Here is a 24414-nt window from a genome sequence, read left to right as displayed (position 1 = left end):
TTTGATGCTTTTTTGGTCCAAGGCGGCCTTCTCCCAGCTGGCACTTATAAGGTCAACTACAAAGACCATGCTCCACCATCCAACCCATCTCAAGAGCCCCCCAGGTGAAGAATCTGTGTCCAAAGAGGGAATTGGAATAGATGGAAGGCCTGTCCTGTGCTGATTCTACGGCTAATGAGAGCAAAACAGCCAAATCCTAATCCATCACCTTTCAGTGGTCGCCCTCAAGAAGAGATTGGGCTCCCATCTGTCAGAAATGGTGTAGGATCTCCTGCTTGGGCAGGGGGTTGGACTAGATGACCTACCAGGTCCCTTCCAACTCTGATTATCTGTTATCTATATCAATCATCACTTGAGACTTTTAAGAAGAGATTGGGCTCCCATCTGTCAGAAATGGTGTAGGGTCTCCTGCTTGGGCAGGGGGTTGGACTAGATGACCTACAAGGTCCCTTCCAACTCTGATTATCTGTTATCTATATCAATCATCACTTGAGACTTTTAAGAAGAGATTGGGCTCCCATCTGTCAGAAATGGTGTAGGGTCTCCTGCTTGGGCAGGGGGTTGGACTAGATGACCTACAAGGTCCCTTCCAACTCCGATTATCTGTTATCTATATCAATCATCACTTGAGACTTTTAAGAAGAGATTGGGCTCCCATCTGTCAGAAATGGTGTGGGGTCTCCTGCTTGGGCAGGGGTTGGACTAGATGACCTACAAGGTCCCTTCCAACTCCGATTATCTGTTATCTATATCAATCATCACTTGAGACTTTTAAGAAGAGATTGGGCTCCCATCTGTCAGAAATAGTGTAGGGTCTCCTGCTTGGGCAGGGGGTTGGACTAGATGACCTACAAGGTCCCTTCCAACTCGGATTATCTGTTTTCTGACACACAGCCGCAATTGGGAGCAAAATTTCCAGGGCTCCGTGAGGCGGTGGGTTAAAGGGAGCCGTGCCCGATTTTACAACCTTTTTCGCCCTGGGTTGTTAAAGTGGTTCAGTCGTTGTGGTTGTTAAGTGAATTGTGTGGTCGTTGAGTGAATCCGGCTTTTTACTTTTGCTTTTAGGAAGCATCTGGGAAGGTCTGAAATTTCAATTACGTGACCCCAGGGAATACCAGCCGATTGGGAAGCGTCTGAATCTTGATCACCTAAAACCGTGCCAATCTGCAATGGTCATAAGTGCGAGGACTAGTTGCAAAGTTGCATTTTTTCAGCGCCGTCATAACATTGCTGAATGGAGGGCTGTAAATCAAGGACTAGCTGTATGTACACGAATTCAAGAGTGGGAAAAGCTTCTAAAATCTAGCAATTCTTACCAAATAAATAGTCCTCAACTTAATGACCGCAACAGCCAAAATTTCTGTTGCTAAGTGAGACAGCCGTTCAGTGATTTTATTTATTTGTTTGGCCCCATTTTCCACAGTGGAGCCGAACATTTCCGTTGCTAAACGAGACCTCAGAGTGAGTTTGGCTCCGTTTTGTGACCTTTCTGGCCGTCATCGTTAAACAAATCGCGGCAGCTGTTAAATTAAGTCCCACGGTTGTTTAGCGAATCCGGCTTCCCGCCGTTGACTTGGCTTGTCATAAGGTTGCTAAATGGGGATCGTATGACCCCAGGGATGCTGTGACCGTCATAAATAGGAATCGGTGGCCCAGCGCCTGAATTTTGACCAAATGATGCTGCAACGGTCGTTAAGTGTGGAAAAAATGGTTTCAGCCACTGTTTTCAGTGGCGTGGTAACATTGAACGGTCACTAAATGAAATATAAGTTGAGGACTATCTCTAGCCTTCCTCTCTATGTTCCTTTTCTCTTTCAGGCCTAAAACATTTCTGGAAACACGGGCGGCCTAGACATTTTGCAGCCTAATTTAAATTAAATATGATTTAAAAGGTGGTTTCCACTATAGAAATTCTCTCAGGGATTGCTAGAAGCTTCTCGGCTTCAATGACGTGTCAACTATAAGGCCCAAATCCTCCAGAGGGGCTGGGGGACTACAACTCCCAGAATTCCTCAGCTAGCCCTGAGGAATTCTGGGAATCGCAGGCCGAACAGGTGGCCAGGTGATTGACGACTGAGGTAAGGCAACATGGCGGAAGTAAAATGGCTAAGCCAGAGGTGTGTTGAAGAAACTCTCCAGCCATTTTAAAATTGGGAGGGGGGGAACAGGACTTCGACTCCCAGAATTCCTCAGCCAGCCATGCTGGCTGAGGAATTCTGGGAATCAGAGTCCCGAGTTGTAAAGTTGCCCCTGCGTTTGGAAGGATTGCTCCGTATTAGCCAAATAATTTCTGGGAAGGAAGGTCAGACCTTCCCTTCTGCCAATTTGGGGAGCGGGGGCCCTCAATCCTGGCACCACCTTCCAGAAGAGCCGATGGGCATCAAAAGCACCTGGGCAGTGAGGGACGGACTCCATTTTCTCAACCCAATCAGCTTCTGTTTAGCCTAAAACCCCAAAACTCTGCATTATAATAATAATAATAATAAAAAAACAATCCAGAACCTCCAAAGGGGAATCTAGATTCATCCCTGAAGACAAATCCTTTTCTGTATCAAGGGTGCAATTTTGGAGCAAGGAAGCTCCTACAAAACTATCTTGGCAGGATCAAAAAAATTCTTGTTGGTGCTTTTTTTTTTTTTTGCAAAAGACAATCGGACGTTGTTTTTTTCATTTTTTTTTTCCCCTTGAAGACGTTTCGCTTCCCATCCATGGAAGCTTCTCCGGTTCTTCCCAGAGCTTCTTCGGTTCTTCAGAACGGGAGAAGCTTCCTTGGATGAGAAGCAAAACGTCTTCAAGGAATTATTATTATTATTATTATTAAAAAAAGGCACCTTGACCTGAGATGGCTAAGAATCCCCACCGACATTTTGCCGGAGACACAGCTTTGAACCCGGTGGCCTAGGCGTGCCCGTCTACGGGACAGGGTTAAAACAAACAAACAAAAAAACACAGAAACCCAGCGTGGGTCGGGCTTGCATCGTGGTTTGTGGGGTATCAAGGTTACTTGAATGAAGGACTGAATTGCTTGCTTGCTTCTCCAATCGTGGCAAATCTGGCAAAACGTCCGGAGGAAAACCACAATCACACAATGGCCGTGTCTTTTTAGCGACGGCCGCTGCCTTTCCAGGGGGTTCCCTAAGGACATCTGCTCGCCCCAGAATCAGGTCAAGCGGGGGGCAAGGGGGGCAGCCTGTCTGAAGATGCGCTTCGGATCCCAGTTTTTGGGAGAAGGAGCGAGCCGGATTCTCTCTGTTGCATGCCTCTCCCTCCCCTCGGCTGGCTTCTACAAAGAAGGATGCTACACGGAGAGAAAGGAGGAGGGGTTTTCCTTTCCTCTCCCTGCCTGAGTTGGCCATTTCGGCTAGGCTTGTGGGGGGGGGGGGGGGCTCTGGCCACGCTCCCACAGGTCCCCTTCGGCTGCTTTGCCCCCTTCCTGGCACAGCCCTTCGTGCCACGGCCTGGCGAGGACCCGCCCAAACCGGGCAAGGTTGGGTTTTTGCACCGAAGGGACGGAGCAACCGAATGCAATTCAAGCCCCCTCCCCATCTTGCTGGGACCCTCAGGCCTGGCACCCTGACAGAACAGCTGGGAGGGAGGGAGAAGTGCGGGGGGGAGGGAGAGGGAGGGGCTGGATTGACCTTCAAAGGTGAAGGTCGAAAGACCTCCGAGGAGGACGGAGGTAGCGTTCAGATATTCCCAAGGAAGGGGACGAGGGGGATTTTCCAAAGGGGCATTGTGCCCCGCACCTCGCTGCCTTTATTCCAGGGATCCAAAAGTAGACACCCTTCTCCAGCAAGAGGAGCCCGGGGTTAGCTGGTTTGGGGGGCCAGGGGAGAGGTGGGGTGAGCCGTGGACGCCGAGATGTGGCATCGGAGGGGAGTGGAAGGGTGCGTGCCCAGGATCCTGCGCTCCATTGTCGGAATGCCACACTCGACAGAGGAGACAGTGCCCCGCACTGCTTGCAACGCACCCTCTGGCAAAATTTAAAGGGGAGGAGTGGGAGTGGGTGGGAAAAGGGAGACTTTTGGGGGGCGATCGAGACACGCAAGCCTGCTTGCACTGCGGGTCCACGTGTTTACCACGTGCCCCGCCACTTCGCCGTCTCCCCCAGTACCGAGACGGGCTTGGGTGCCTTGGCGACACGAAAGCCTGGTCCAAGCGTGGGAGCCGGTGCCCGTCGCACCGCACAGCGTCACGCCGCAAAAACCTCCCCCCACTCTCTCCGTCTCTCCCCCCCACCCCACCGCCACCGAGAACACGGCCGTGCCCTGCGATGGAATCTTTCGCCTTGGCAAGCCGTTTGGACAGACGACGGAGGAAAAGGAGGGAACCTTCCTGCCCGTCACCGGCTTCGAAACGGCCTCGAATCGACGCCCGGCAAAGACGCCGAGAGCCCCTTTGAGGTGGGGTGGCACGAGGGTGGCGGGGGGGAGAGGGGAGGAGAGACCCGGGTGACAAGTGGGATGCCAAGTGAGGGAACGTGGGCACCCGAGGGCACAGAGGGAGAAGGGTGGGGGGAGAGGGAGGAAGGGGGCAGGGCTGTATCGGCATAGATGGCATCCATCCTTCCATCCGTGCTGGGAAGCAGCTGCAGAGACGGGTGGAAGGATCCGCGACGAGCCGTCGGAGAGGATTACAAGGCAAAACCAGACGAGACAGTCAAATTTCATGGGTAAATAAACACGGTGCCCAAGCCAGGGTGGCTTCGAGGTGGAGAGAAGAGAAAAGGGTGGGTGGGTTGAGAAGTGACGGGCAGCCTCCCGAGCAAGGCGGGAGAGGCTGGCCAAGTGGGTGTGTGCTGGGGTGATGGGGGGAGAGAGAGGGGGGTGAGAAAGGCGGCGGGGGGATGGGTTGATGGAGGACTTGCCTTTGAATGAAGCCAAGGCAAGCTGTGGAGATACCTGATTCTGCATGTAAACAGCTGGGTTTTATTTTTTTTCTTCTCTTTCTTTTTCTCTCTTTCTCTCTTTGTCTTTTCTTTTCTTTTCTTTCTTTCTTTCTTTATCCGGAACCACCTGATTGTTGAGAAGCGAGAGTTCCCTGGGAGGATTCAGTACGTAAAGACCAAGTCCGAAATGCTGGACATCAGCCAGTCCCCTGCAATCATCTCAGTCACTTCTGGGGTACAGTAATCGGGGAACTCAAAATGAGACGAGGCGCCCAAAGGAAAAAGATCCAAATCTTTATCGAAGACCGACCAGTCCGGGCTCCGGCAAGGGGGCGTGTTTGGCTGGATACGGCTGGGCACGACGTTCCAAAGATCTTCCTCCGGCTCGTCGTCCGAGGAGGCGAAGGAAGAAGAAGATGATGACGATGGCGACCTCGTAGAAGCAGGAGAAGACACGTCGGAGGAGGACCAAGGCTTCGCAAGCGCGCTGGCTTCGGCGTCTTTGACCTGGCCGGCGTTGGCTTCCCACTCTCCTTTCTCGCCCCCGGTAGGAAGCACGTGCCAGAATTCCTTGCTGGAGGTTTTGGGACCCTCGTCAAACGATACCTCCAGGATGCGGGCTTCCAAGGGGTCCTCATCCGGCTTTGGAGAGGCGCATCCCCCCTGGCCTTCAGGATCCGGCTTCGGCGCCTGCCTCCGGGGCGAAGCTGCCCGTCCGAGAACGGAGGGCTTAATCTTGACGGGCACCCTGGACCGAGCTTTGGCGCTGCCCAGTTTGCCTTTCTTCCTGGGCCGGTACTTGTAGTCGGGATAGTCCGCCATGTGTTTGAGGCGCAGCCGTTCGGCCTCCTTGACGAATGGGATCTTCTCCGAATCCTGAAGCAACTGCCAGCGCCGTCCCAGCCGCTTGGAGATCTCGGCGTTGTGCATGTCGGGCCACTGGTCCATGATCTTCCGCCGCTCGTTCTGAGACCACACCATGAAGGCGTTCATGGGGCGCTTGATGTGCCCGCTGGGCGTCTTGCACCAGTCCGGTTCGCCCGTGCCATCTTTCAACAGCAAGCCGCCTTTGGAACACGCCTCCTGTTTTGCTTCTACTCCTCGACTCCGCGTGCTGCTGCGTTGCTGGACCATGCTGATGTCCTGATGCTGTGCCGCCGACTCACCGAACACTCCCCCTTCGGATGCTCAGTCCAAGCCGGGGTTATTTTCTCATCCTCCGGTGGGTGGAAACACCGTGGTGGCGGGGCTCGGCACAGCACGGCCGGTGGATGGGTGGGTGAGCCTCGGCGGTTGCCAGCAAGCGAGATCGCCCCTCTCTCTCTCTCTCTCTGCTCCACGCCCCCCTTTGAACTCCGTCTCCAAAGCAGCAGCCGCCGCCGCCGCCGCCGGCTGGCCAACTGACAGCCGGAGGTCCCGGAGACACCTGCTTTGGGCCTGAGGGAGATGTCCGGCGGGAGGGGGAGCGCCGAGAGCCAGGAAGTGGTAGGAAATCTTTGGCAAAAACAGCTGGAGAGCAAGGAGGGTCGGGAGAGGAGGCCGTCAGTAACTCCGGGCGTCGGGATTCCGAGGGCCAGGAGCATCCCCAAGGAACACCCGAATGGACGGACGGAGCAGTCACGCCTTCTCCTTCTCCTCGGGGGCGGTGGAGACCTGAGCGGGGAGAGAAGAGGGGAAGAGACCCCCCCACTGCTCACAACAGCAGCCCCCGGTGTGTCGTCGTGTGTCCCCCAGCCCCGTCTCCAGGCCGCCCTAGATCAGCTCTGGCTGTCTTTGCAAACACAGCCTGCTCACGCCCACTCTTGCCTGCTCTCCTCCTCGCTGCCTTCTCTTATAGCCCATCCTCGCTGACAGCCCCCTCCTCCTCCTCCTCCTCCTCCTCCCGTTCTCCCCCCACCCCACCTCCCCGACACGCTCGGCCCCTCCCCTCCAGCACAGTCTAGGGCTGCACACACTGCTGCCAAGAGTAAACACCAAGGTGCTGGTTCTCTCAATGGGGCGCCCCTCCTCCGACAGCACGTCATTGGTTGCGAGGCAGGAATGGGGCATTGGCACCCCCAATCGGCTGCCACCACCTCCCCCCACCTCCCCCTTCCCCTCCCGGGAAGGGAAGGTCCAAAACTTTCTCCCCCAGCCAACACACCCACCTGTCCTCACCCCACCAACGCCTCCTCCCCCCCCAGTCTAGATGGAGCCGGGAGGGACGGAGCACGCGAATTCCAGAGTGGTACCCAGGGCAGAGAAAGGGGTGCCAGGGCAGGAAGGGGAAAGCGCCCCAGGATTACGGCAGCCGGCAAAAAACAAGGAGGGGCACCAGGAAAGGATGGGGAGGGGAAGCCTTTCAATTCTCAGGAAAAGGTGGATTTTTTTTTTTTTACAGCAACCAGGATTAGCAAAACTTCCAACTTTAATCTTTCGCAGCTGGTTACTTTCCGGCTCTCTTATTCATGTTTGCATCTGTTTGTGTGTGTGTGTGTGTGTGTGTGTGTGTGTGTGTGTGTGTGAGTGAATGTACAGTATATGTGTATGTATATACATGGATATGTATTTTATACATGTCTGTCTGTCTCTCTGTCTGTCTATCCATCTATCCATCCATCCATCCTTCCTTCCCTCCTTCTTTCCATCATATCAAACTCACTCCCTCCTTATCTATCTATCTATCTATCTATCTATCTATCTATCTATCTATCTATCTATCTATCTATCTATCTATCTATAAAAGTGAAATACCACTCATGCATCATCACAAAATCTCCAGAACCGTAAAACATACAAACTTGAAATTGGGCACCTATGTTCCTCTTGGCTTCTAAGTGCTCACTAAGGAAGGATTTTTCCAAATGACCATCAGAGCATTTAGAGGATTTCCTATATTCTTCTTATTCTTCTTCTTCTTCTTCTTCTTCTTTCTTCTTCTTCTTCTTCTTCTTTCTCCTTCTCCTTCTCCTTCTCCTCCTCTCTTCTTCTTTCTTCTCCTCCTCCTCTCTTCTTTCCTCCTCTCCTCCTCCTCCTCCTCCTTCTTCTTCTTCTTCTTCTTTTCTTCCTCTCCTCCTCTTCCTCCTCTTCTTCTTCCTCCTCTCTCCTCCTCCTCCTCCTCCTCCTCCTCCTTCCTTCCTCTTCTCTCCTCCTCCTCTTCTTTTCTTCTTCTTCTTTCTCCTCCTCCTCCTCCTCCTCCTCCTCCTCCTCCTCCTCTCCTCCTCCTCCTTCTTCTCTCCTCCTCCTCTTCTTTTTCTTCTTCTTCTTTCTCCTCCTCCTCCTCCTCCTCCTCCTCCTCCTCCTCCTCTCTTCTTCTTCTTCTTCTTATTATTATTATTATTATTATTATTATTATTATCATCATCATCATGCTCTGATGCTAAGCATTTCTACTCCCCCTCCCCACCTGAAAAAAAGAAATCTCTTCCAAACGCAAAACACAAGCAGAAGAATTTCAGTTTCAGAGCACCAAGCAGCTTTAGTCCAGAACAGTTGAGCTAAGCCACGCCCAAGGCTCCTTGCTGTCTCCTTCTTGCTCACCCAGCAAATACTCACCCAGTTTCCAAACAGCCCTCAACTCTCTCACACTCTGACAGGACGCTAGCCAGAGGAATACCGATGGATGCTGGCAGGCAGAGGCAGAATTTTCTTATTTTCTTCCCCCAAAACTAAGCCCGATCACATAGCTTCATAACGAAGCACGGGTATAGAGCTAGTATGTAAATATATGAGTGTGTGTGTTTGTGTGTGTGTGCGGGTGTATGTATGTATAAAAACACGTATATACACATATACATGCACACACAAATGCAAACATAAATAAGAGAGGAAAGGGACAGGGGCCATATTAGTTTTGATATTTATGTTATGTTCTTTATTTATACCATGCCTTTATTATTTTTACGAACAAGTCAAGGTGGCCAACAAATCTAATACACCTTCCTCCACCTATTTTCTCCACAACAACCTTGTGAGGTGGGTTGGGCTGTTTGGCCCAGATTCAGCCAGTTGTGCCCGAGGCAGGCCTAGAATTCATTGTCTCCTGATGATCGGCCCAAAGTCCAACCAGCTTTTGTGCCTACGGCAGGACTAGAACTCACCACCTCCCTGTTTCTAGCCTGGTGCCTTAACCATTAGACTAGACTGGCTCTCAATATTTATGTTCATGTTCATGTGTGTGTGTTTGTGTGTGTGTGTACATACACAAAGACACACACCCCTACGTCCATCTCTCTCCTGTCTGTCTATCTATCCCTACCTACCAATCTATCTGGAAATCCTGTAATTCCAATTTGTCAATTAATTCTTCATTCAACTCACCAATTGGAGGGAATTCTTGCCAGCTAACCCTGTGGGAATTTGAAACCAGACCCAAAGCTTGTTTTCACAAAGGCCTTTAAGCGCCCCGTTCATCTCAAGGGTGCTGAAGAGGTGAAAGCCCAAGATTAATTCTAGGCCAAATTTCTGCCTACCACCCTACGGCCGCGACAGATAATCCTCAACTTACAGCCGCAGTGGAGCCCTTCATTTCAGTCGCTAAGTGAGACAGCTTTGCCTCCCCCTTTGACGCCCTTTCTTGCAATGGTTGTTAAGCGAATCCCTGCAGTTAAGTGAATCTGATTTCTCTTTTGACTTTGCTGGTCAGAAGATCACAAAAAGGGATCAACTCATCCCGAGAAACGGCAACCGTCATAAATACGAGTCAGTTACCAAGCGTCTGAATTTTGATTATGTGACCGTGGGGGATGCTGGAACCATCGTAAGTGTGAAAAACGCTTATAAGCCACATTTTCCAGTGCCATTCTAACTTCAAATTCAGTGGTTTTTTCTTTCAAACCTGGACACTTTAAAATGGGTGGACTTCAACTCCCAGAATTCCCCAGCCAAGCTAGCTGGGGAACATCGGAAGGGGCCCTTCCCTGTTTTACCTTGTATTGCACATGGACGGGAGGCCACCAGGAGATCCTAAGGCTGCAGACTAAACTGGGAAGTCCCCAAAAAAACCCACACTCGCACACCTCATGGAAGCACGCTACAGGAAATCACCCTCAAAATTATGTGGCTGTCCGGCTCACCTTGAAGAAGAGTTTACCTTACCTTACCTGGCTGGGAACGATGGACGCTGTAGTCCCAGCATACGCAGAGGGAAGGCATGTCCCAGGCTCTTCGCGTACGTTCTCTTGCAAGCATTTCTACAACTGTCCCTGTGAAGTAGGCCGGCCTTATTTTCTCGGTGAAGCCTGGAAGTGATTATTATTATTATTTTTTCCTGAGGAAAGAACAAGATTTTACTCATTTGGGGGGCATCTTATTTTTCCTTTTCCTTCCAAATGAGACAAAGAACGGGAAACTCATAGCCTGAGATTGTAGTGGAAGGAGAAAAACTGCTTTAAGAATTTTATTCCTGAGGAGAATCTGTGTGTGGGGGCAAAAAAGTCAAAACGGCAGCCAATGTGATTAAAAACTGGCTTCCCCTCCCCCCCCTTTTTTTTGCACATCTTGGATTACATGTAAAAGGAGTTTTGGATTGCACCATTGCAAGTGCCATTTTGACTTTTAACCTTCCCTTTCCTATCTCTCTATCAACTTACGACCACGATGGAGCTCTAAAAACTCTGTTGCTGAGAGAGTTCTTAAGTTCTTGAGTTTTGCCCTAAATTACAACCTTCCTTGCTGCAGAGAAAGAGAGAGAGAGAGAGAGAGAGAGAGATGATAGATAGATAGATAGATAGATAGATAGATAGATAGATAGATAGATAGATAGATTGAGATGAGATAGAGAGATATGATAGAGAGATAGAGATGATAGAGGTGAGAGAGAAAGAGATGATAAAGAGATAGATGATGATAGATACAGATGGATGGATGGACGAAGAGAGAGAGAAAAAGACAGACAAACAGACAGATAGATAGATAGATAATGATAGACAGAGGGAGGTGAGAGGGAGAGAGGGAGATGGATGAATGGATGGATGGATGGATGGATGGATCATAGACAAATCCTATTTTGTGTAAGGTTAAAATCACAGAGTCATCCAGTCAGGTTACGTCACAGAGACATAAGATTCTGCGTTTTAGCAGCCAAAAGCTTGCAGAATTACCCTTGACCTACTCATCTCTCTCTTGGTCGGATGTCCTATACCTATTTCTCTCTTTTCCATAAAGACCAAGCTCTTTTTTAAATCAAGCTTTGCCAATGTGTGATTTCCTTCCCCTTGATCTCATGTAAAAAAACCCAAAAAACCTCTGATTAATTCTAATTAACAACCCAACATATATTACATTTCTTTTGCTTTGATGTGGCTTTCTGAATCCTGTCTTAATTTATTCTGTTTAGCGTTGTTTTGTACAATTCGAAGTTTTGCACATGACGCTTCCTCCTCCTTTCCACCCAACAATAACCTTGTTGGACTAAGAGAGTTCCTGGACTAAAGCCACCTGGCTAGTTTTCATACCTAAGGTGGGACTAGAACTCACCATCTCCTGGTAATTGTCCCAAAGTCACCTATCCATCTTTCATGCCTAAGGCAGAACTAGAACTCACTGTCTCCTTATGATTGGATTGAAGTCACCTAGCCGCCAGTCATGCCTAAAGCGGAACTAGAATTCACTGTCTCCTGGCGATTGGCCCAAAATCTTCCAACCAGCTTTCCTGCCTAAGGTGGAACTAGAATTCACCGTTTCCTGGTAATTGGCCGAAAGTCACCCAGATAGCTTTCACGCTAAGGCGGCACTAGAACTCACAATCTGTGTTCAGTCTTGCACCTGAGCTACTACAGTAAGCTGACTGTCCATCAAGACTTTACCATATAGCCAATTGTCCAGAAACGGGGGGATCTTTTTTTTTAATTCCAGAAAACAAAGCACAAATCTAAAAAAGCTGTTGAGTAGCAGTTTCCTCTAGAAACTCATTTTTTCCCATTTTCTTTATTGCCAGAGTCATTTCGTTATAAAACAGGCTTTGCAAATCAATTTAATAAATAAATAAGTAGGTTTTCTTGGTGCTGGAGGCAAGAGATTCGAAGCCCAAAATGGGTTATATGCCACTGTTGGCCATTTTAAGCTGTGTGGACTTCAACTTCCAGAATTCCCTGGGACGCAAAATCCACAAATGGTGGCTGAGGAATTCTGGGAGTTGAAGTCCACATTGTTTAAATCCACCACCTCCATAACTGAACTGTTGGACAGGTGTTGCAGTCAGGAAGCTTTTATTTATATTTAAAGAAACTCTAGATCAGAGTTTTCCAAACTTGGCAACTTTAAGACTTGTGGACATCAACTCCCAGAATTCTCTAGGCAGTATAGCTGTCTGGGGAATTCTGGGAGTTGAAGTCCACAAGTCTTAAAGTTGCCAAGTTTGGGGTCCCCTGCTCTAAATAGCTACAACTGGATCCATCGCAAGTTCTTAATTATCTTCTTTTTAATGCAGTATTTTCCAACCGTGGGAATGAGTGGACTTCAACTCCCAGAATTCCCTAGCCAGTGCATGCTGGCTGGGGAATTCTGGGAGTTGAAGTCCACTCATAACAGGTAACAGATAATCAGAGTTGGAAGGGACTTTGTAGGTCATCCAGTCATCTTAAAGTTCCCACAGTTGGAAAACACTTCTTTAAACATATCTGAATGCACCCACCCCAAAAGAATCCTTGGAAAAATAAACCCCACTGGCCACCCCCAGTATTCCATTCCAAGGAAACCAACATTGGTTGTTTAATAATATATCCTTCCCTGCGATGTAAGGGTTGTTCCAAGGTTGATCTCTATACCAAAGCACTTTAAACACGTTGGACTAGACTTCCATCGTCCCCAGCCAGCATGGCCATGGAGAACACCATGAACTGGCAAATAAGCCATCCATTTGGAGACAGATTTATAACTTAAGGCTCGGAGTGGAGAACCTCCATGGTTGAGGGCAATATACCTTAAAAGCCAAGTTTTCAACAGGTGCCCAATGAAAAAGCCAGCCACCAGCAGCCCAAAGAGGGGAAATGGACTTTCTAAAAGTTGGATGGAGTTGTTCAAAAGTTGAACATTACTCTCAAGGGTTTCATTTCACACACACACCCCTTTTACAGCTAGTTTTATGTTGTCCCCATTATTAAATATTGTTAAAGCAACGAGAGCAACAAAGATACACAAACACACTTAAATCCTGGGGGGCGGGAGTTTAAGGCAGGGCTCTCCAAACTTGGCAACTTTGAGACTTGTGGTCTTCAACTCCCCAGAATTTAAGGCTTTTAAGACTTGTGGTCTTCAACTCCCAGAATTCCCCAGCCAACATGGCTGGCTGGGGAATTCTGGGAGCTGAAGTCCACAAGTCTCCAAGTTGCCAAGGTTCGAGACCTCTGGTTTAAGGCAACTTTGATGATCTTAATCGCCCGAGATAGAAGGATCAGGCAGAAGCAGAGAAACCCAGAAGGCTGGAGTCTTCCAGCGGGTTGGTCAAAAAAGTCACAATGGCCGCCAGGACGGTGGGAATCAAAGCGTCCCCCCTCCCCTCATTTGTCACTTCATGGCACTACATCACAAAGCTGCCCAGAGGGGCTTCGAACCCGAAGAGGGGCGGCATATAGAATAAACAAAGACTTGGAAGGGACCCTGGAGGTCTTCTAGTCCAACCCCCCTCCCCCTCCCCGCCCAAGCAGGGGACCCTGGACCCTTTCGTTCAGTCTCTTTTTAAAAGAAACGATATCAATATAAGATGGATGGATGGATGGATGGATGGATGGGTGAGTGAATGAATGAATGAATGAACCAACCAACCAATCAATCAATCAATCAATCAATCAATCTTTACTTTTTTGAGCCCCCTCCCAAGCATCTTGCAATATTTTGGAAGTCCTTCTTCTAACTAACCATGGGTGGGTGTGTGCTAAAATAAAACGGACGGGCTACTCTCATCTGTAACGCCAGTTAATCCCAGTTTATTCAACAAACCACAGTTCAGCAAACCAGGACTTCGCGCCAATCTTTTGAGACCATCATTCGTTCAAAACTTCCTGCCGGAAAGACTTGGGGGAGCTGCAGCTGTTGCCCCCCCACCCCGAAACATCTGCCCCGCGACTCCCACCCACTAACCTGGCTAGTCCGCCTTTGCGCTCTCCTCCTCCTCCTCCTCCTCCGCTTGCAGTCTGGAACTACTACAACACCCATTCTCCTCCTCCAGCCCTGGCTAGGCTGCCTTCCGGGCCACTCACCGGCTCTGCTGCGCCCGGAGAACGTCCCGGTCTTGCTCCGGCTTCAGCGCTGGGAAACGGCGGCTCCGCAGCTGAGCGACCCTCCGTCCGTCAGTCCGTCGGGTGGGCGCAGGTGGGCAGTGGGGCGCGGCGCCTCCCCCTGCCGGGGCTGCTGCTGAGCGCGCTGGAGGGGCTCAGCCTGGCCCGACAGGCCGATCCCCGGGGTCTCGGATCCCCCAAAGTCCTGGAGACCCCAAAGTCCTGGAGACCTGGCCGGACCCCCAAAAATAATCCGAGAGCCCCCCAAATTCCAGATCCTCCAAAGTCTTAGAGCCTCCAAAGTCCCAGATCCTGCAATGCCCTGGAGACCCCAAATCCCAGACCCCCCAAAACCCTGGAGTCCCCAAGTCCCAGAGCCCCCAATGTCCCAGAAAGGCCCAAAGTTCTGGATCCCCCAAAGCCCTGGAAACCCAGAGCTCCCAACATCCCAGAGCCCCCAAAGGACTGGAACACCCCAAATCCTGGAATCCCGGAGGCCGGGAGCTCCAGCCCTTCTCCAGGAGCCACATAGACCAGGAACTGCAAGGCCTAAACTTCTGCAAAAGTGCCCTCCTATTGCCCAAGATGCCCCCCCCCCCCGAAATGATGGCCCCTTCCCCCAAATCCCCTCCCCACCCCACGGTTTAACCCTTGAGGCATCGTGGCCTTGGAAACCAGCCCAAGCTGGATAGAGAGAAGCAGGAACACCCAGAGTTGTGTGAACCGAACCACGAAGGCTCAAGTTCCGGCCTGTATCCTTGCTAGTTGTGGTTCACTCGCCACCAAACCGTGGTTGAGTCATGCGGCAGGCAAATTCAGCCCTGGAAAAGGGGCTTGAAGGGCTAATTCCACCTTAAATTTGCAAAATTTTGCAATATCCCTTGAGTCTTTCAAGAAGAGATTGGACTGCCATTTGTCAGAATGGTGTAGGGTCTCCTGCTTGGGTGGGGGGTTGGACTAGATGACCTACAAGGTGCCTTCCAATTCTGTTATATGTTAAAGCAGGCTTGCTTAAAGAGCAGCAGCAAACCATGGTTTGATATTTCAGCCGGGGGCGCTCTGTACGCTGGGCCTTCCCAGCCAAGGAAGGAGAAGGTTGGATCAGATCAGAAGGCCTTGCAGGGCAGTCAAAAAAGTCAAGATGGCCGTACTGGGAATTATTAAATTGGAAATACAGCAAAGGAACGATATATTTAATGATACATATAATAACAGCTGCGAGATTGGTGTATGCCCAAAACTGGAAGAAGGAAGATACCGCTATAGAAAGTGAAATAATAAGGAAAATATTAGTCGGCACAGAGATGGCCAGACTAACTTTAGAAATCAAAGATAAGGATGAGACAGAATATTATGAAGTCTGGAGTAAAATACATCAATGGCTAGAGTCAAGGAAAAAGAAAGAAAGGGTTGACGCTTTATAGGAATGAAAGTTAAAGTTTTGTAAACCAAAGAGAATGGAATAAATATAATGGACAAATTACAAGATGATACGAATGCATGAGTATAAAAGATGGTTGTAAGCATGCATAGAATTGTATATAAGCGTAAATAGAAATAATATGCTGCTAGCACTATACTAATAACATGAGGGAAAAAGAGAAATTAACTGTTACGTATATCTCTATATTATAGCTTGTATGACCAAAATGATGGCCCAAAAAGTTGTACTGTGTTCAATTGTTTTTAATGTTTATTCAATTTTTTTTTTTTCAAATGATGCATGCTCAAAATGGACAGGGGGAAAAAAACTTTTAAAACTTCTGAAGACACTCCTGAGGTAAGGGGAGAATATTCTTCTGTTGGGAGAATTATCCTTCTGGGTAGGGGAAGAAAGACATTGGAAACATGGAGGCTGTTTGGAAAGATGGTTTAATGGTGGACAGGATCACACGCCTTGGGTGAAGAAAGAAGGGCAGAGATGCAGAGATCCCTTATATACCCTCTGTTGGGATTTGAATTTGAGCTTGTGTTCTGATTGGTTGTCAGACTCCCATGGGGCCGTGCGGGGGGCAACTCTGTAGGCTGTCCTGAGTCCCAGGCTTGGTTGAGCCTTTGCTGGATGATGATGTCATGAAAGGGCTTTGGGCAATTCCTATTATGGCTCTACCTGGAGTAGATCTTTGTTATGTAGAATAGACTGAACCAGGCCAGAGTAAGGGCCCATTAGGAAAGGGGGAGGGCGGGCTGAGTTTCTGCCTCTCTTGAGTTTCTACTTTTCTTTTTAGGAGAAATATATAAATGAAATATATAAATGAAATATCCCAAAATATTTCATTTTCCTAGGAGAGGGGTGGGTTTTAACTTCCAACACTTCTTGGGAAATGATGGCTTACCAGTAACACGGTTGTTAAGTGAATCTGTCTTTCCCCTGTTGACTTCGCTTGTCCGAAGGTCACAAAAAGGGATCACATGATCCCCGGGAGGACACTGCAACCGTCGTAGATACTAGTCAGTCATTAAGCATCCAAGTTTTGATCTGGGGGACCACGGTGGATGATGCGATGGTTGTAAGAATGAGAAAACAGTCCTAAGTCACCTTTTTCAGTGCCATCGTAACTTCGGTCACTAAACGAACTGTTGTAAGTCGAGGACTACCTGTCGGTGTTGGGATTTTGGTTTAAAACAAAAACAAAAAAAATCCAGCGCACTTGAAGTTTGCTAATGGCAGCCAAAGACCAAGCAATGTGCTGCAACGGTGATGTGCCCACATCCTCGACTTACATCCATTCATTTAGTGACCAAATGTAGTTACAACGGCACCTAAAAAAAAGACACTTGTAATCGGTCCTCGCACTTACGACTATTGCAGCATCTGCCCGGTCACGTCCAAATTCGGGGCAAGATGTTTACAGACAATCTCCATTTGTGTCCTGCAGAATCAATAGAGGGGGAGACGGATTTGGTTCATGATGATGTGATTCACTTAACAACTGAAGATATTCGCTTAGCAACCGTAGACGAAAAGTCACAAAATTGGGTGCAACTCACCCAGATGTTGGAAGTGTAATTATAGCCAGGGAACGTATTTTCACATCTGGCGGACATGTCCCAAAGCGCGAAAGTACTGGTCTAAGATACAGGCATGGTTAGAAGAGATGACAAAACTAAAAATTAAATTTAATTCATTATTTTTGGGGAATGCCAGAATCGACATGGAGCAAAAAAAGACACCAGCATCTAATATTTATTACACATCATCACAACTGCAAGGATAGCCTTTGCCCAAATCTGGAAATCAACAATGGTACCCACAGACCTGGAAGTAATTAACAAAATTCACCAATGCGCAGAAGTGATCGGATTAATTATGCTATTAAAAAATAAGGAAGAGGGAGATTTCTTTACAACATGGAATATACGGTGCAAATGGTTGAATAAAAAGGAAGTAAAGATGTCTAGTGGAAATGATTAAAGAAATATCAAGGAAAAAATAGGAATAAGGATCAATGTATATATATATATATAGCTACGTATATATGTAAAGTAATATAAATAAATACTGTATTATAATGTAATAATAACATAAATAAGTAAGGATTTAGGAAATACGTTATAGGTGTACTTGTAGCAAATGACTTTAATTGACACTAATAGAAATATACACAGTTATGAAAATGCTGCAAAATGTGAGAACGTGTTTCTCTTTTTTAAAATATTTGCTTTTGAAACTTTGAATACACAAAGTAAAAAAAAAATTGGGCGCAACTCATTTAATAACTTTGCAGCCAACTTCAACTTTCCTTGTTTAGCAACCAAAACTCTGGTCCCATTGTGTTTATAAGTCTAGTTGTCGTCTCTTTGGGAAACTGAGAGCCCAATGGCCTCTCAGGAGATTAAAGATCATCTTTATTGTCTTTTTTAAAAAAAATTGTGGGTACATTGCCGCATTAAAAAATGAAGTTCTGTTGCCTGGTCTCAAAAGTGTACATATAACATAACACACATATACACATGGTACATGATACACACACACACACACACACACACACACTCAAATAAATACATATACCGATATATAGAATAAAATACAATCACAGAGTTGGAAGGGACCTTATAGGTCATCTAGTCCAACCCACCGCCTAAGCAGGAGACCCTGCACCATTTCTGACAAATGGCAGTCCAGTGTCTTCTTGAAAGCCTCCAGGGATGAAGCTCCCACAACTTCCGAAGGCAAATTTCTGTTCCATGGGTTGATCGTTCTCACTGTCAGAAAGTTTCTCCTTATTTCCAGGTTGAATCTCTCCTTGTTCAGTTTCCACCCATTATTCCTTGTGTGGCCTTTGGGTGCTTTGGATAATAGCTTGACCCCCTTCCTCCTCTCTGTGGCAGCCCCTCAAATATTGGAAGATGCTATCATGTCTCCCCTGGTCCTTCTCTTCACCAGACTAGCCAGGCCCAGTTCCTGCAACTGTTCATCATATGTTTTAGTCTCTAGTCCCCTCATCATCCTGGTTGCTCTTCTCTGTACTCTTTCTAGAATCTCAACATCTTTTTTATAGTGTGGTGACCAAAACTGGATGCAGAATGAAAAGGAAGCCTGAGGGTTCACAAGGTTGATATTATATGGAACAAAACTATGACCAAATCTGGATGTTCTGCTTTGGGTGCCATGAAACCCCCTTCCAGAAGGGAACAAGGAAAAGAGGACGTGTAGCATCTGGGACAATCTTGGAGATTTTGCTCAAGCATCTGTTATGTCCCAAGTCCTGGGTAGATGATTTCCACCCCAGAGCAAATCTAGCTGTTCTTTGCATGTCTCTCCCTTCCACATTATTTTTATTTATTTTTATTTTTATATTTGTTGTTCCATCCTCTAACCCCTTTACCCTTTAACTATCCACTATTGACCTCACCCCGTTTCTAAGAGGTCTGTAAGGGGCGTGCATAAGTGCACCATCGTGCCTACCGCCCCTGTCCTATTGTCTCCATTTATTCGTACCTATTTCCTGTATTCTTGCTCATGTTTATTCTTATACCTACGATCTTGTAAGCGATTGACAAATTCAATAAATAAAATAAATACATTGTTTTGCTTTATTTTTGAGAGCCTGGCCGGTACAGTTTTTAGCAGGCAGATGCAACCGGGCTGGCTTAGAATTTAAGCAGGGATGTTCTGTTGTTATTGGAAGGTTTGAGCCTGCTGTGAGCTTTGAGTCTGATGTATCAGAAGACACAGGTTTGAGTGATGAGGAAGGTTTGGCATTGGAATTGGAGCCTGCTTTAATGAGAGATGCAGACGTGAGCCAGGAGGATGGGGGAGTGTCGGAGTCACCATCCTCTCGGGAACCTGCCCCCAAAAAACCCCAGGAACAATAACATTCCTGAAGAATTACAGAATAACAAGAGTTGGAAGGGACCTTAGAGATCTTCTAGACCAACCCCGTACTCAGGCAGGGGACCTTTACAGAATTGAAGAATAACGAGAGTTGGAAGGGGCCCTAGAGGTCTTCTAGTCCAACCCCCTTCTCAAGAAAGAGACTAACAGTTTATTTATTTATCAATAAAATGTATATATGGCTGCCTCACCCACTCAGGGTGATTCTGGGTGCAGAAATAAAACCCCAGGACAAATTCCAACAAATGTCCCAACCATCGGACCGACCACTTGATCGGCTCTGTACCCCCGGGGATCCTCAGCCACGCCCCTGGCAAAAACAGATCTTCAGGGCCTTTGGAAAGAAGTTAGGTGTGAATCTTATATCCACAGGGATGATATTCTACACTAGGGAGGGAGCCAACCCGGAGAAGGCCCTTCCTCTGGGTCCCACCAGATGGGCTTCCTTAAGAGAGGAGACCCATAACATTTATCTGCCTCCCGACTCGGCTGGGTCAGGGGGAGGTCACTGGGAAAAGAGGGTCCTTCAAAGAGCCACGGAGGGCTTTGAAGGTGACAACCAGCGACAGAATAACAGAAGGGACCACGGAGATCTTCTAGTCCAACCCTCTGCTCAGGCAGGAGAGGAGCCCCTGTACCATCGTGGACAAATAACTCTCCAATCTCTTCTTCAAAACCTCCAGGGATGAAGCATCCACAACTTCTGGTAGCAAGCAGTTCCACTGGTTAATTGTTGTCGCCGTCAGGAAATTTCTCCTTAGTTCTAGGTTGCGTCTCTCCTTGATCAGTTTCCATCCATTATTCCTTGTCTGGCCTTCAGGTGCTTTGGGACAACAAAGTTGACCCCCTCTTCTCAGTGGCACCCCTCAAATATTGGAAGACTGCTGTCATATTCTAACAGAATAACTGAAAAACATTGTTGGAAGGGACCTTGGAGGTCTTCTAGCCCAACCCTGCTCAAGCAGCAGACCCTATACCTTTTCAAACCAACGTTTTGTCACGTCTCTTCTTAGAAACCTCCAATGATGAAGCAGCCCTCACAACTTCTGAAGGCAAGCCCTTCCACTGAAGACACTGTTGTCTCTAGAACACAACAACAACAAGTTGCAGAAGTACAACTCAAAGGAGATTTACTCAGATGAACTATAAACCTTTAATACAATCTAGTTTCCTCCCCAGTTTTTTCATGCCCGTGCAGGGAAACCTGGAAAAACATGATATTTTTTAGTCTTTTGCTGTCTGGACCCCACTTTAAATCCACAAAAGATTCTCCGACATTCACCATCAGCCCATCTGGGTTTGCAGCCTTTCTGTTTCTTAATCGGCAGCCAGGGAGCGTCGGAAGGCGCTGAGCAGACAAGAAAAAGGGAAATTTCTCCCCTCCTTCCTATCTTTGTGCAACCCTGGGAGAAGCCGAGGGTTTTATTTATTTATTTCATTTATTTATGTTTCCTATTATCACACCGCCCACCTCCTTCCAAGGGGGAGATCTGGGCGACGCACAATGGAATAGAACCGATAAGTAAAACCAATGTAGAAAAATTAACATCAAAACTAAAAAATTAAATTAGAGTGAAACGTTTCACAATTGCAGGATAATGATAATTAAACATCCAAAAGGGAAAAATAGATATGCACATATTTGTTTTAAAAATTATTAATTGTAATTAATTTTTAATGTTTATTACCATTAATAAAGTTATTTATTGTTATATTTTACATATTTATAAATATGTTTTATTATATCTGTGCATACACATATATACATACACTATATACTAGTATATATATATATATACTATATACATACATATATACAGATATACATGTATATACACACATGTACACATACATACATACACACATGCGCACACAATACACACACACACACAAAATGTTAAATTAAAGCAATCTTTCTTTGGTTTTGGCTTAGAATGAAGACTGAATTCCACCTCAAAAAATATAAGATTTATTTAAGGTTTATTTTTTTTGCTACCAATCCAGGATTTGAAACCAGGGATGGTTTGTTGATGGTTTGCAAATCCTAGCTTATGTCAATTGTGGCTTTTAGGTAGATCTGAATCCTTGCTTATTCCTAGCTTATTACTGAACTATTTGTTCTGGATGTTAACAGAAGGAAAACAGAAATTATGAAAAAAATCTATTATTAATTTGTTCATCTGCAAAAGTGTTCTGAGTTATATATACAGCATATATACAATATACTCTCTGTATATAGATATACTATACACATGTATATAGATATATACACATGTATATAGATATACATGTGTGTGTGTGTGTATATAAATTACACTCAAATATAATGTATGTATGTACACACATAAATACACAAACACACACACATATATACTATATATATGTGCGTGTGTGCGTGTGCGTGTATATATATATATATATGTTATTCAGCTTTGTTCAGGTATTTTCCCATGTGATTGTACTTGTGCTTTTAAAGTTGTAGCAAGGTTTCGGCAGAATCTCATCTGCCATCATCAGGCTTCTGTATTGGGGAACCCTGTATACATATACGTATACATATACATATACATATACATATACATACACATACACATACACATACACACACACACACACACACACATATATATATATATATATACACACACACACAGAAGCCTAAATCTCATCTGCCATCATCAGGCTTCTGTATTGGGGAACCCAATATATATATACATACATACATACATACATACAGAAGCCTGATGATGGCAGATGAGATTCTGCTGAAACGTTGCTACTTTAAAACGTTGCTACTTTAAAAGCACAACTACAATGACATGGGAAAATACCCGAACAAAGCTGAATAACATACATGTAAGTACCCGCGAAAACTTAAGAAAACAAAGATGTATTTATGTATATACACTATATACATTATACAGATGTGTGTGTGTGTATATAGCACACACACACACACACACACACACACACACACACACACACAAAGATTATATAGTGTGTGTATTTTACACATACACACATCTGCAGAAGCAAATCCTCTTATGAAACGGGCCCAGCTGGCTGGCTGATGATCCAGCCAAGAGGCAGGGATTTTAATTTTAATTTTTTTTTTTTTACCCATCTCCAAAGGCATCTCTTCCCTTCCTCCCCCTCTCCTCCCCCTTCTCCCCCTGGCATCTCTCCTTTTGCCAAGGACCGCCTAGGCCCCCCCCTCCCTCTCCTTTACAACTCTTGTTGCCACGGAAACTGCCTCCGCAGGATGAGGTGCCAGGGCAACCCATCACTCAGCCCGCCAGCCAATCGGAAGCGCTTCTGCCCTGCCCTCCTCCCCGTCACCCGGGCGACCAATGAGCTTCTCACCTGTTCTGGGATGTGCTCAGTCACGCCGAGCAGCCAATCGGAGACTTCCTTGCCCCAGGAAGCTCCCAGTCGCTTTGGCAACATCAGCCGGGCATCAGGTTGGCCTTTCCTGCTTCTTGCCAGCTGGCTTGGATGCTCAGAAGGCATCGCCAGATTGGCTGAGGGGGCACCGCTGGGCACTTGGGATGGGCTCAGCATTCAAGTATTACAACAATTGCACAGGACGGAAAGCCACCCAATCACCTTGGATCCTCAACCCGTAAATTAAAATCCTCAATCTATAAAATAAAATCTCTTTTATAAAATTTAGCAAACGCTGAATCGCAATTTTACTGGGATTACAAATATTTTGTACACGCCACCCTGAGGGGGATGGGCAGTTAAGAAATGCAAAATGTAATTTATTTATTTTGCATAATTTTTATTGGCATCATCCTAATATACATGACAAATGCCCAGAAAGTTGAAGAGAGGGAAAAAAGGGGAAAAAGTATTAACTTCCAAGATTTTTTCAGCACCACAGTAGAAAAATAATTGTATATTTCTTATTTTATTTATTTTATTTGCAAGTAGTCCTAAAAAAATTAATCCAAGTATTTAAGGTATTGTTCAGGGATTAGAATAAAAATAATACATCAGCATTTATAAGAGTAATAAAGGTAGCCCTCAATTTACGAAGTTAATTGAGCCCGAAACATGTGTTGCTAAATGAGAAATTTCTTGAGTTTTGCCGCATTTTAGGACTTTTCTTGCCTTAAGTCAGAGTTCTCCAAACTTGGCAACTTTAAGATTTGTGGACTTCAACTCCCAGAAGGTCACAAAAGAGGATGATATGATCCCAGGATACTGTAACTGTCATAAATATGAACCGGTTGCCAGATGTTTGAATTTTGATCAAATGACTGTGGGAAGGCTGCAAAGATTGTAACTATGAAAACAGTCATAAATCATATTTTTTTCAGTGCCATTGTAACTTTGAACGGGCATTAAATGAACTGTGGGTCAAGGATTAGCTGTATAAAAATAAATGTTGAGTATTAATTTATTGTTCAGGGATTAGAATAATAATAATAATAGCAATAATACATTGTAAAAAGTATCTCAGCCACAGCAATATCAATAGATACAGATAAACTGATGAATTTCTTTTTTTTTTCTTTTTCCCTGAAATCGTGCAGGGTATTGCATGATTCTGAGAATGACAGGCTGGTGCTCAATTCATTTTCTTGCATACTAAGAAGAATTTTTGGATGCATGAATCCAATATATATGAACTGCCTTTAACTTTTTTTTTTTTTTGCAAGTGAGCTATAAACGTGGTTTAGGGTCATTAAGCAGGAAACAAGTAATTGATTTCATGAGACACATGTTATGGATTTTATCTGGATTTTTTTAACTGTTGAGAATTTTACTGTGCTGTTTTTTCCCACTGTATTCTCCCCACCCCTCACCCCCTTCTCTCCAGTAAATACTTTCTATTTAGGGAGATATATCTTTTATTCACTTAGGGAGGAAATTTGAAATGGTCACGATTTGCATAGCTGCCGTTGACTTAGGCTTCTAACCACAGTGGTACCAAAAATGACAATTTAACTTCAGCTTCTCTTTTCTGTTACCTTTTGCCGGCCTCT

At 46.2% G+C, this 24414-nt stretch overlaps 1 protein-coding gene across 1 annotated transcript; it reads right to left on the bottom strand.

Annotated features, from left to right (window-relative positions):
- Positions 1 to 4868: 4868 nt before the first annotated feature.
- Positions 4869 to 6591, bottom strand: SOX12 (SRY-box transcription factor 12). The gene has a single exon (XM_026725993.2). It carries the CDS (start codon positions 6020 to 6022, stop codon positions 5051 to 5053), a length of 972 nt encoding a protein of 323 aa, XP_026581778.1. The 5' UTR covers positions 6023 to 6591; the 3' UTR covers positions 4869 to 5050.
- Between the last annotated feature and the right edge of the window lie 17823 nt (positions 6592 to 24414).

Source organism: Pseudonaja textilis, chromosome 3 (assembly GCF_049901715.1).
Source record: "Pseudonaja textilis isolate UNSWEBS1 chromosome 3, rPseTex1.2, whole genome shotgun sequence".
NCBI lineage: Eukaryota > Metazoa > Chordata > Lepidosauria > Squamata > Elapidae > Pseudonaja > Pseudonaja textilis.
The sequence above is the reverse complement of the archived record's forward strand: the minus strand, read 5'-3'. Positions and strand labels throughout refer to the sequence as shown.

Coding starts and splice junctions, on each gene's coding strand:
- SOX12 (XM_026725993.2), bottom strand. CDS start 6,022: ATGGTCCAGCAACGCAGCAGCACGCGGAGTCGAGGAGTAGAAGCAAAA.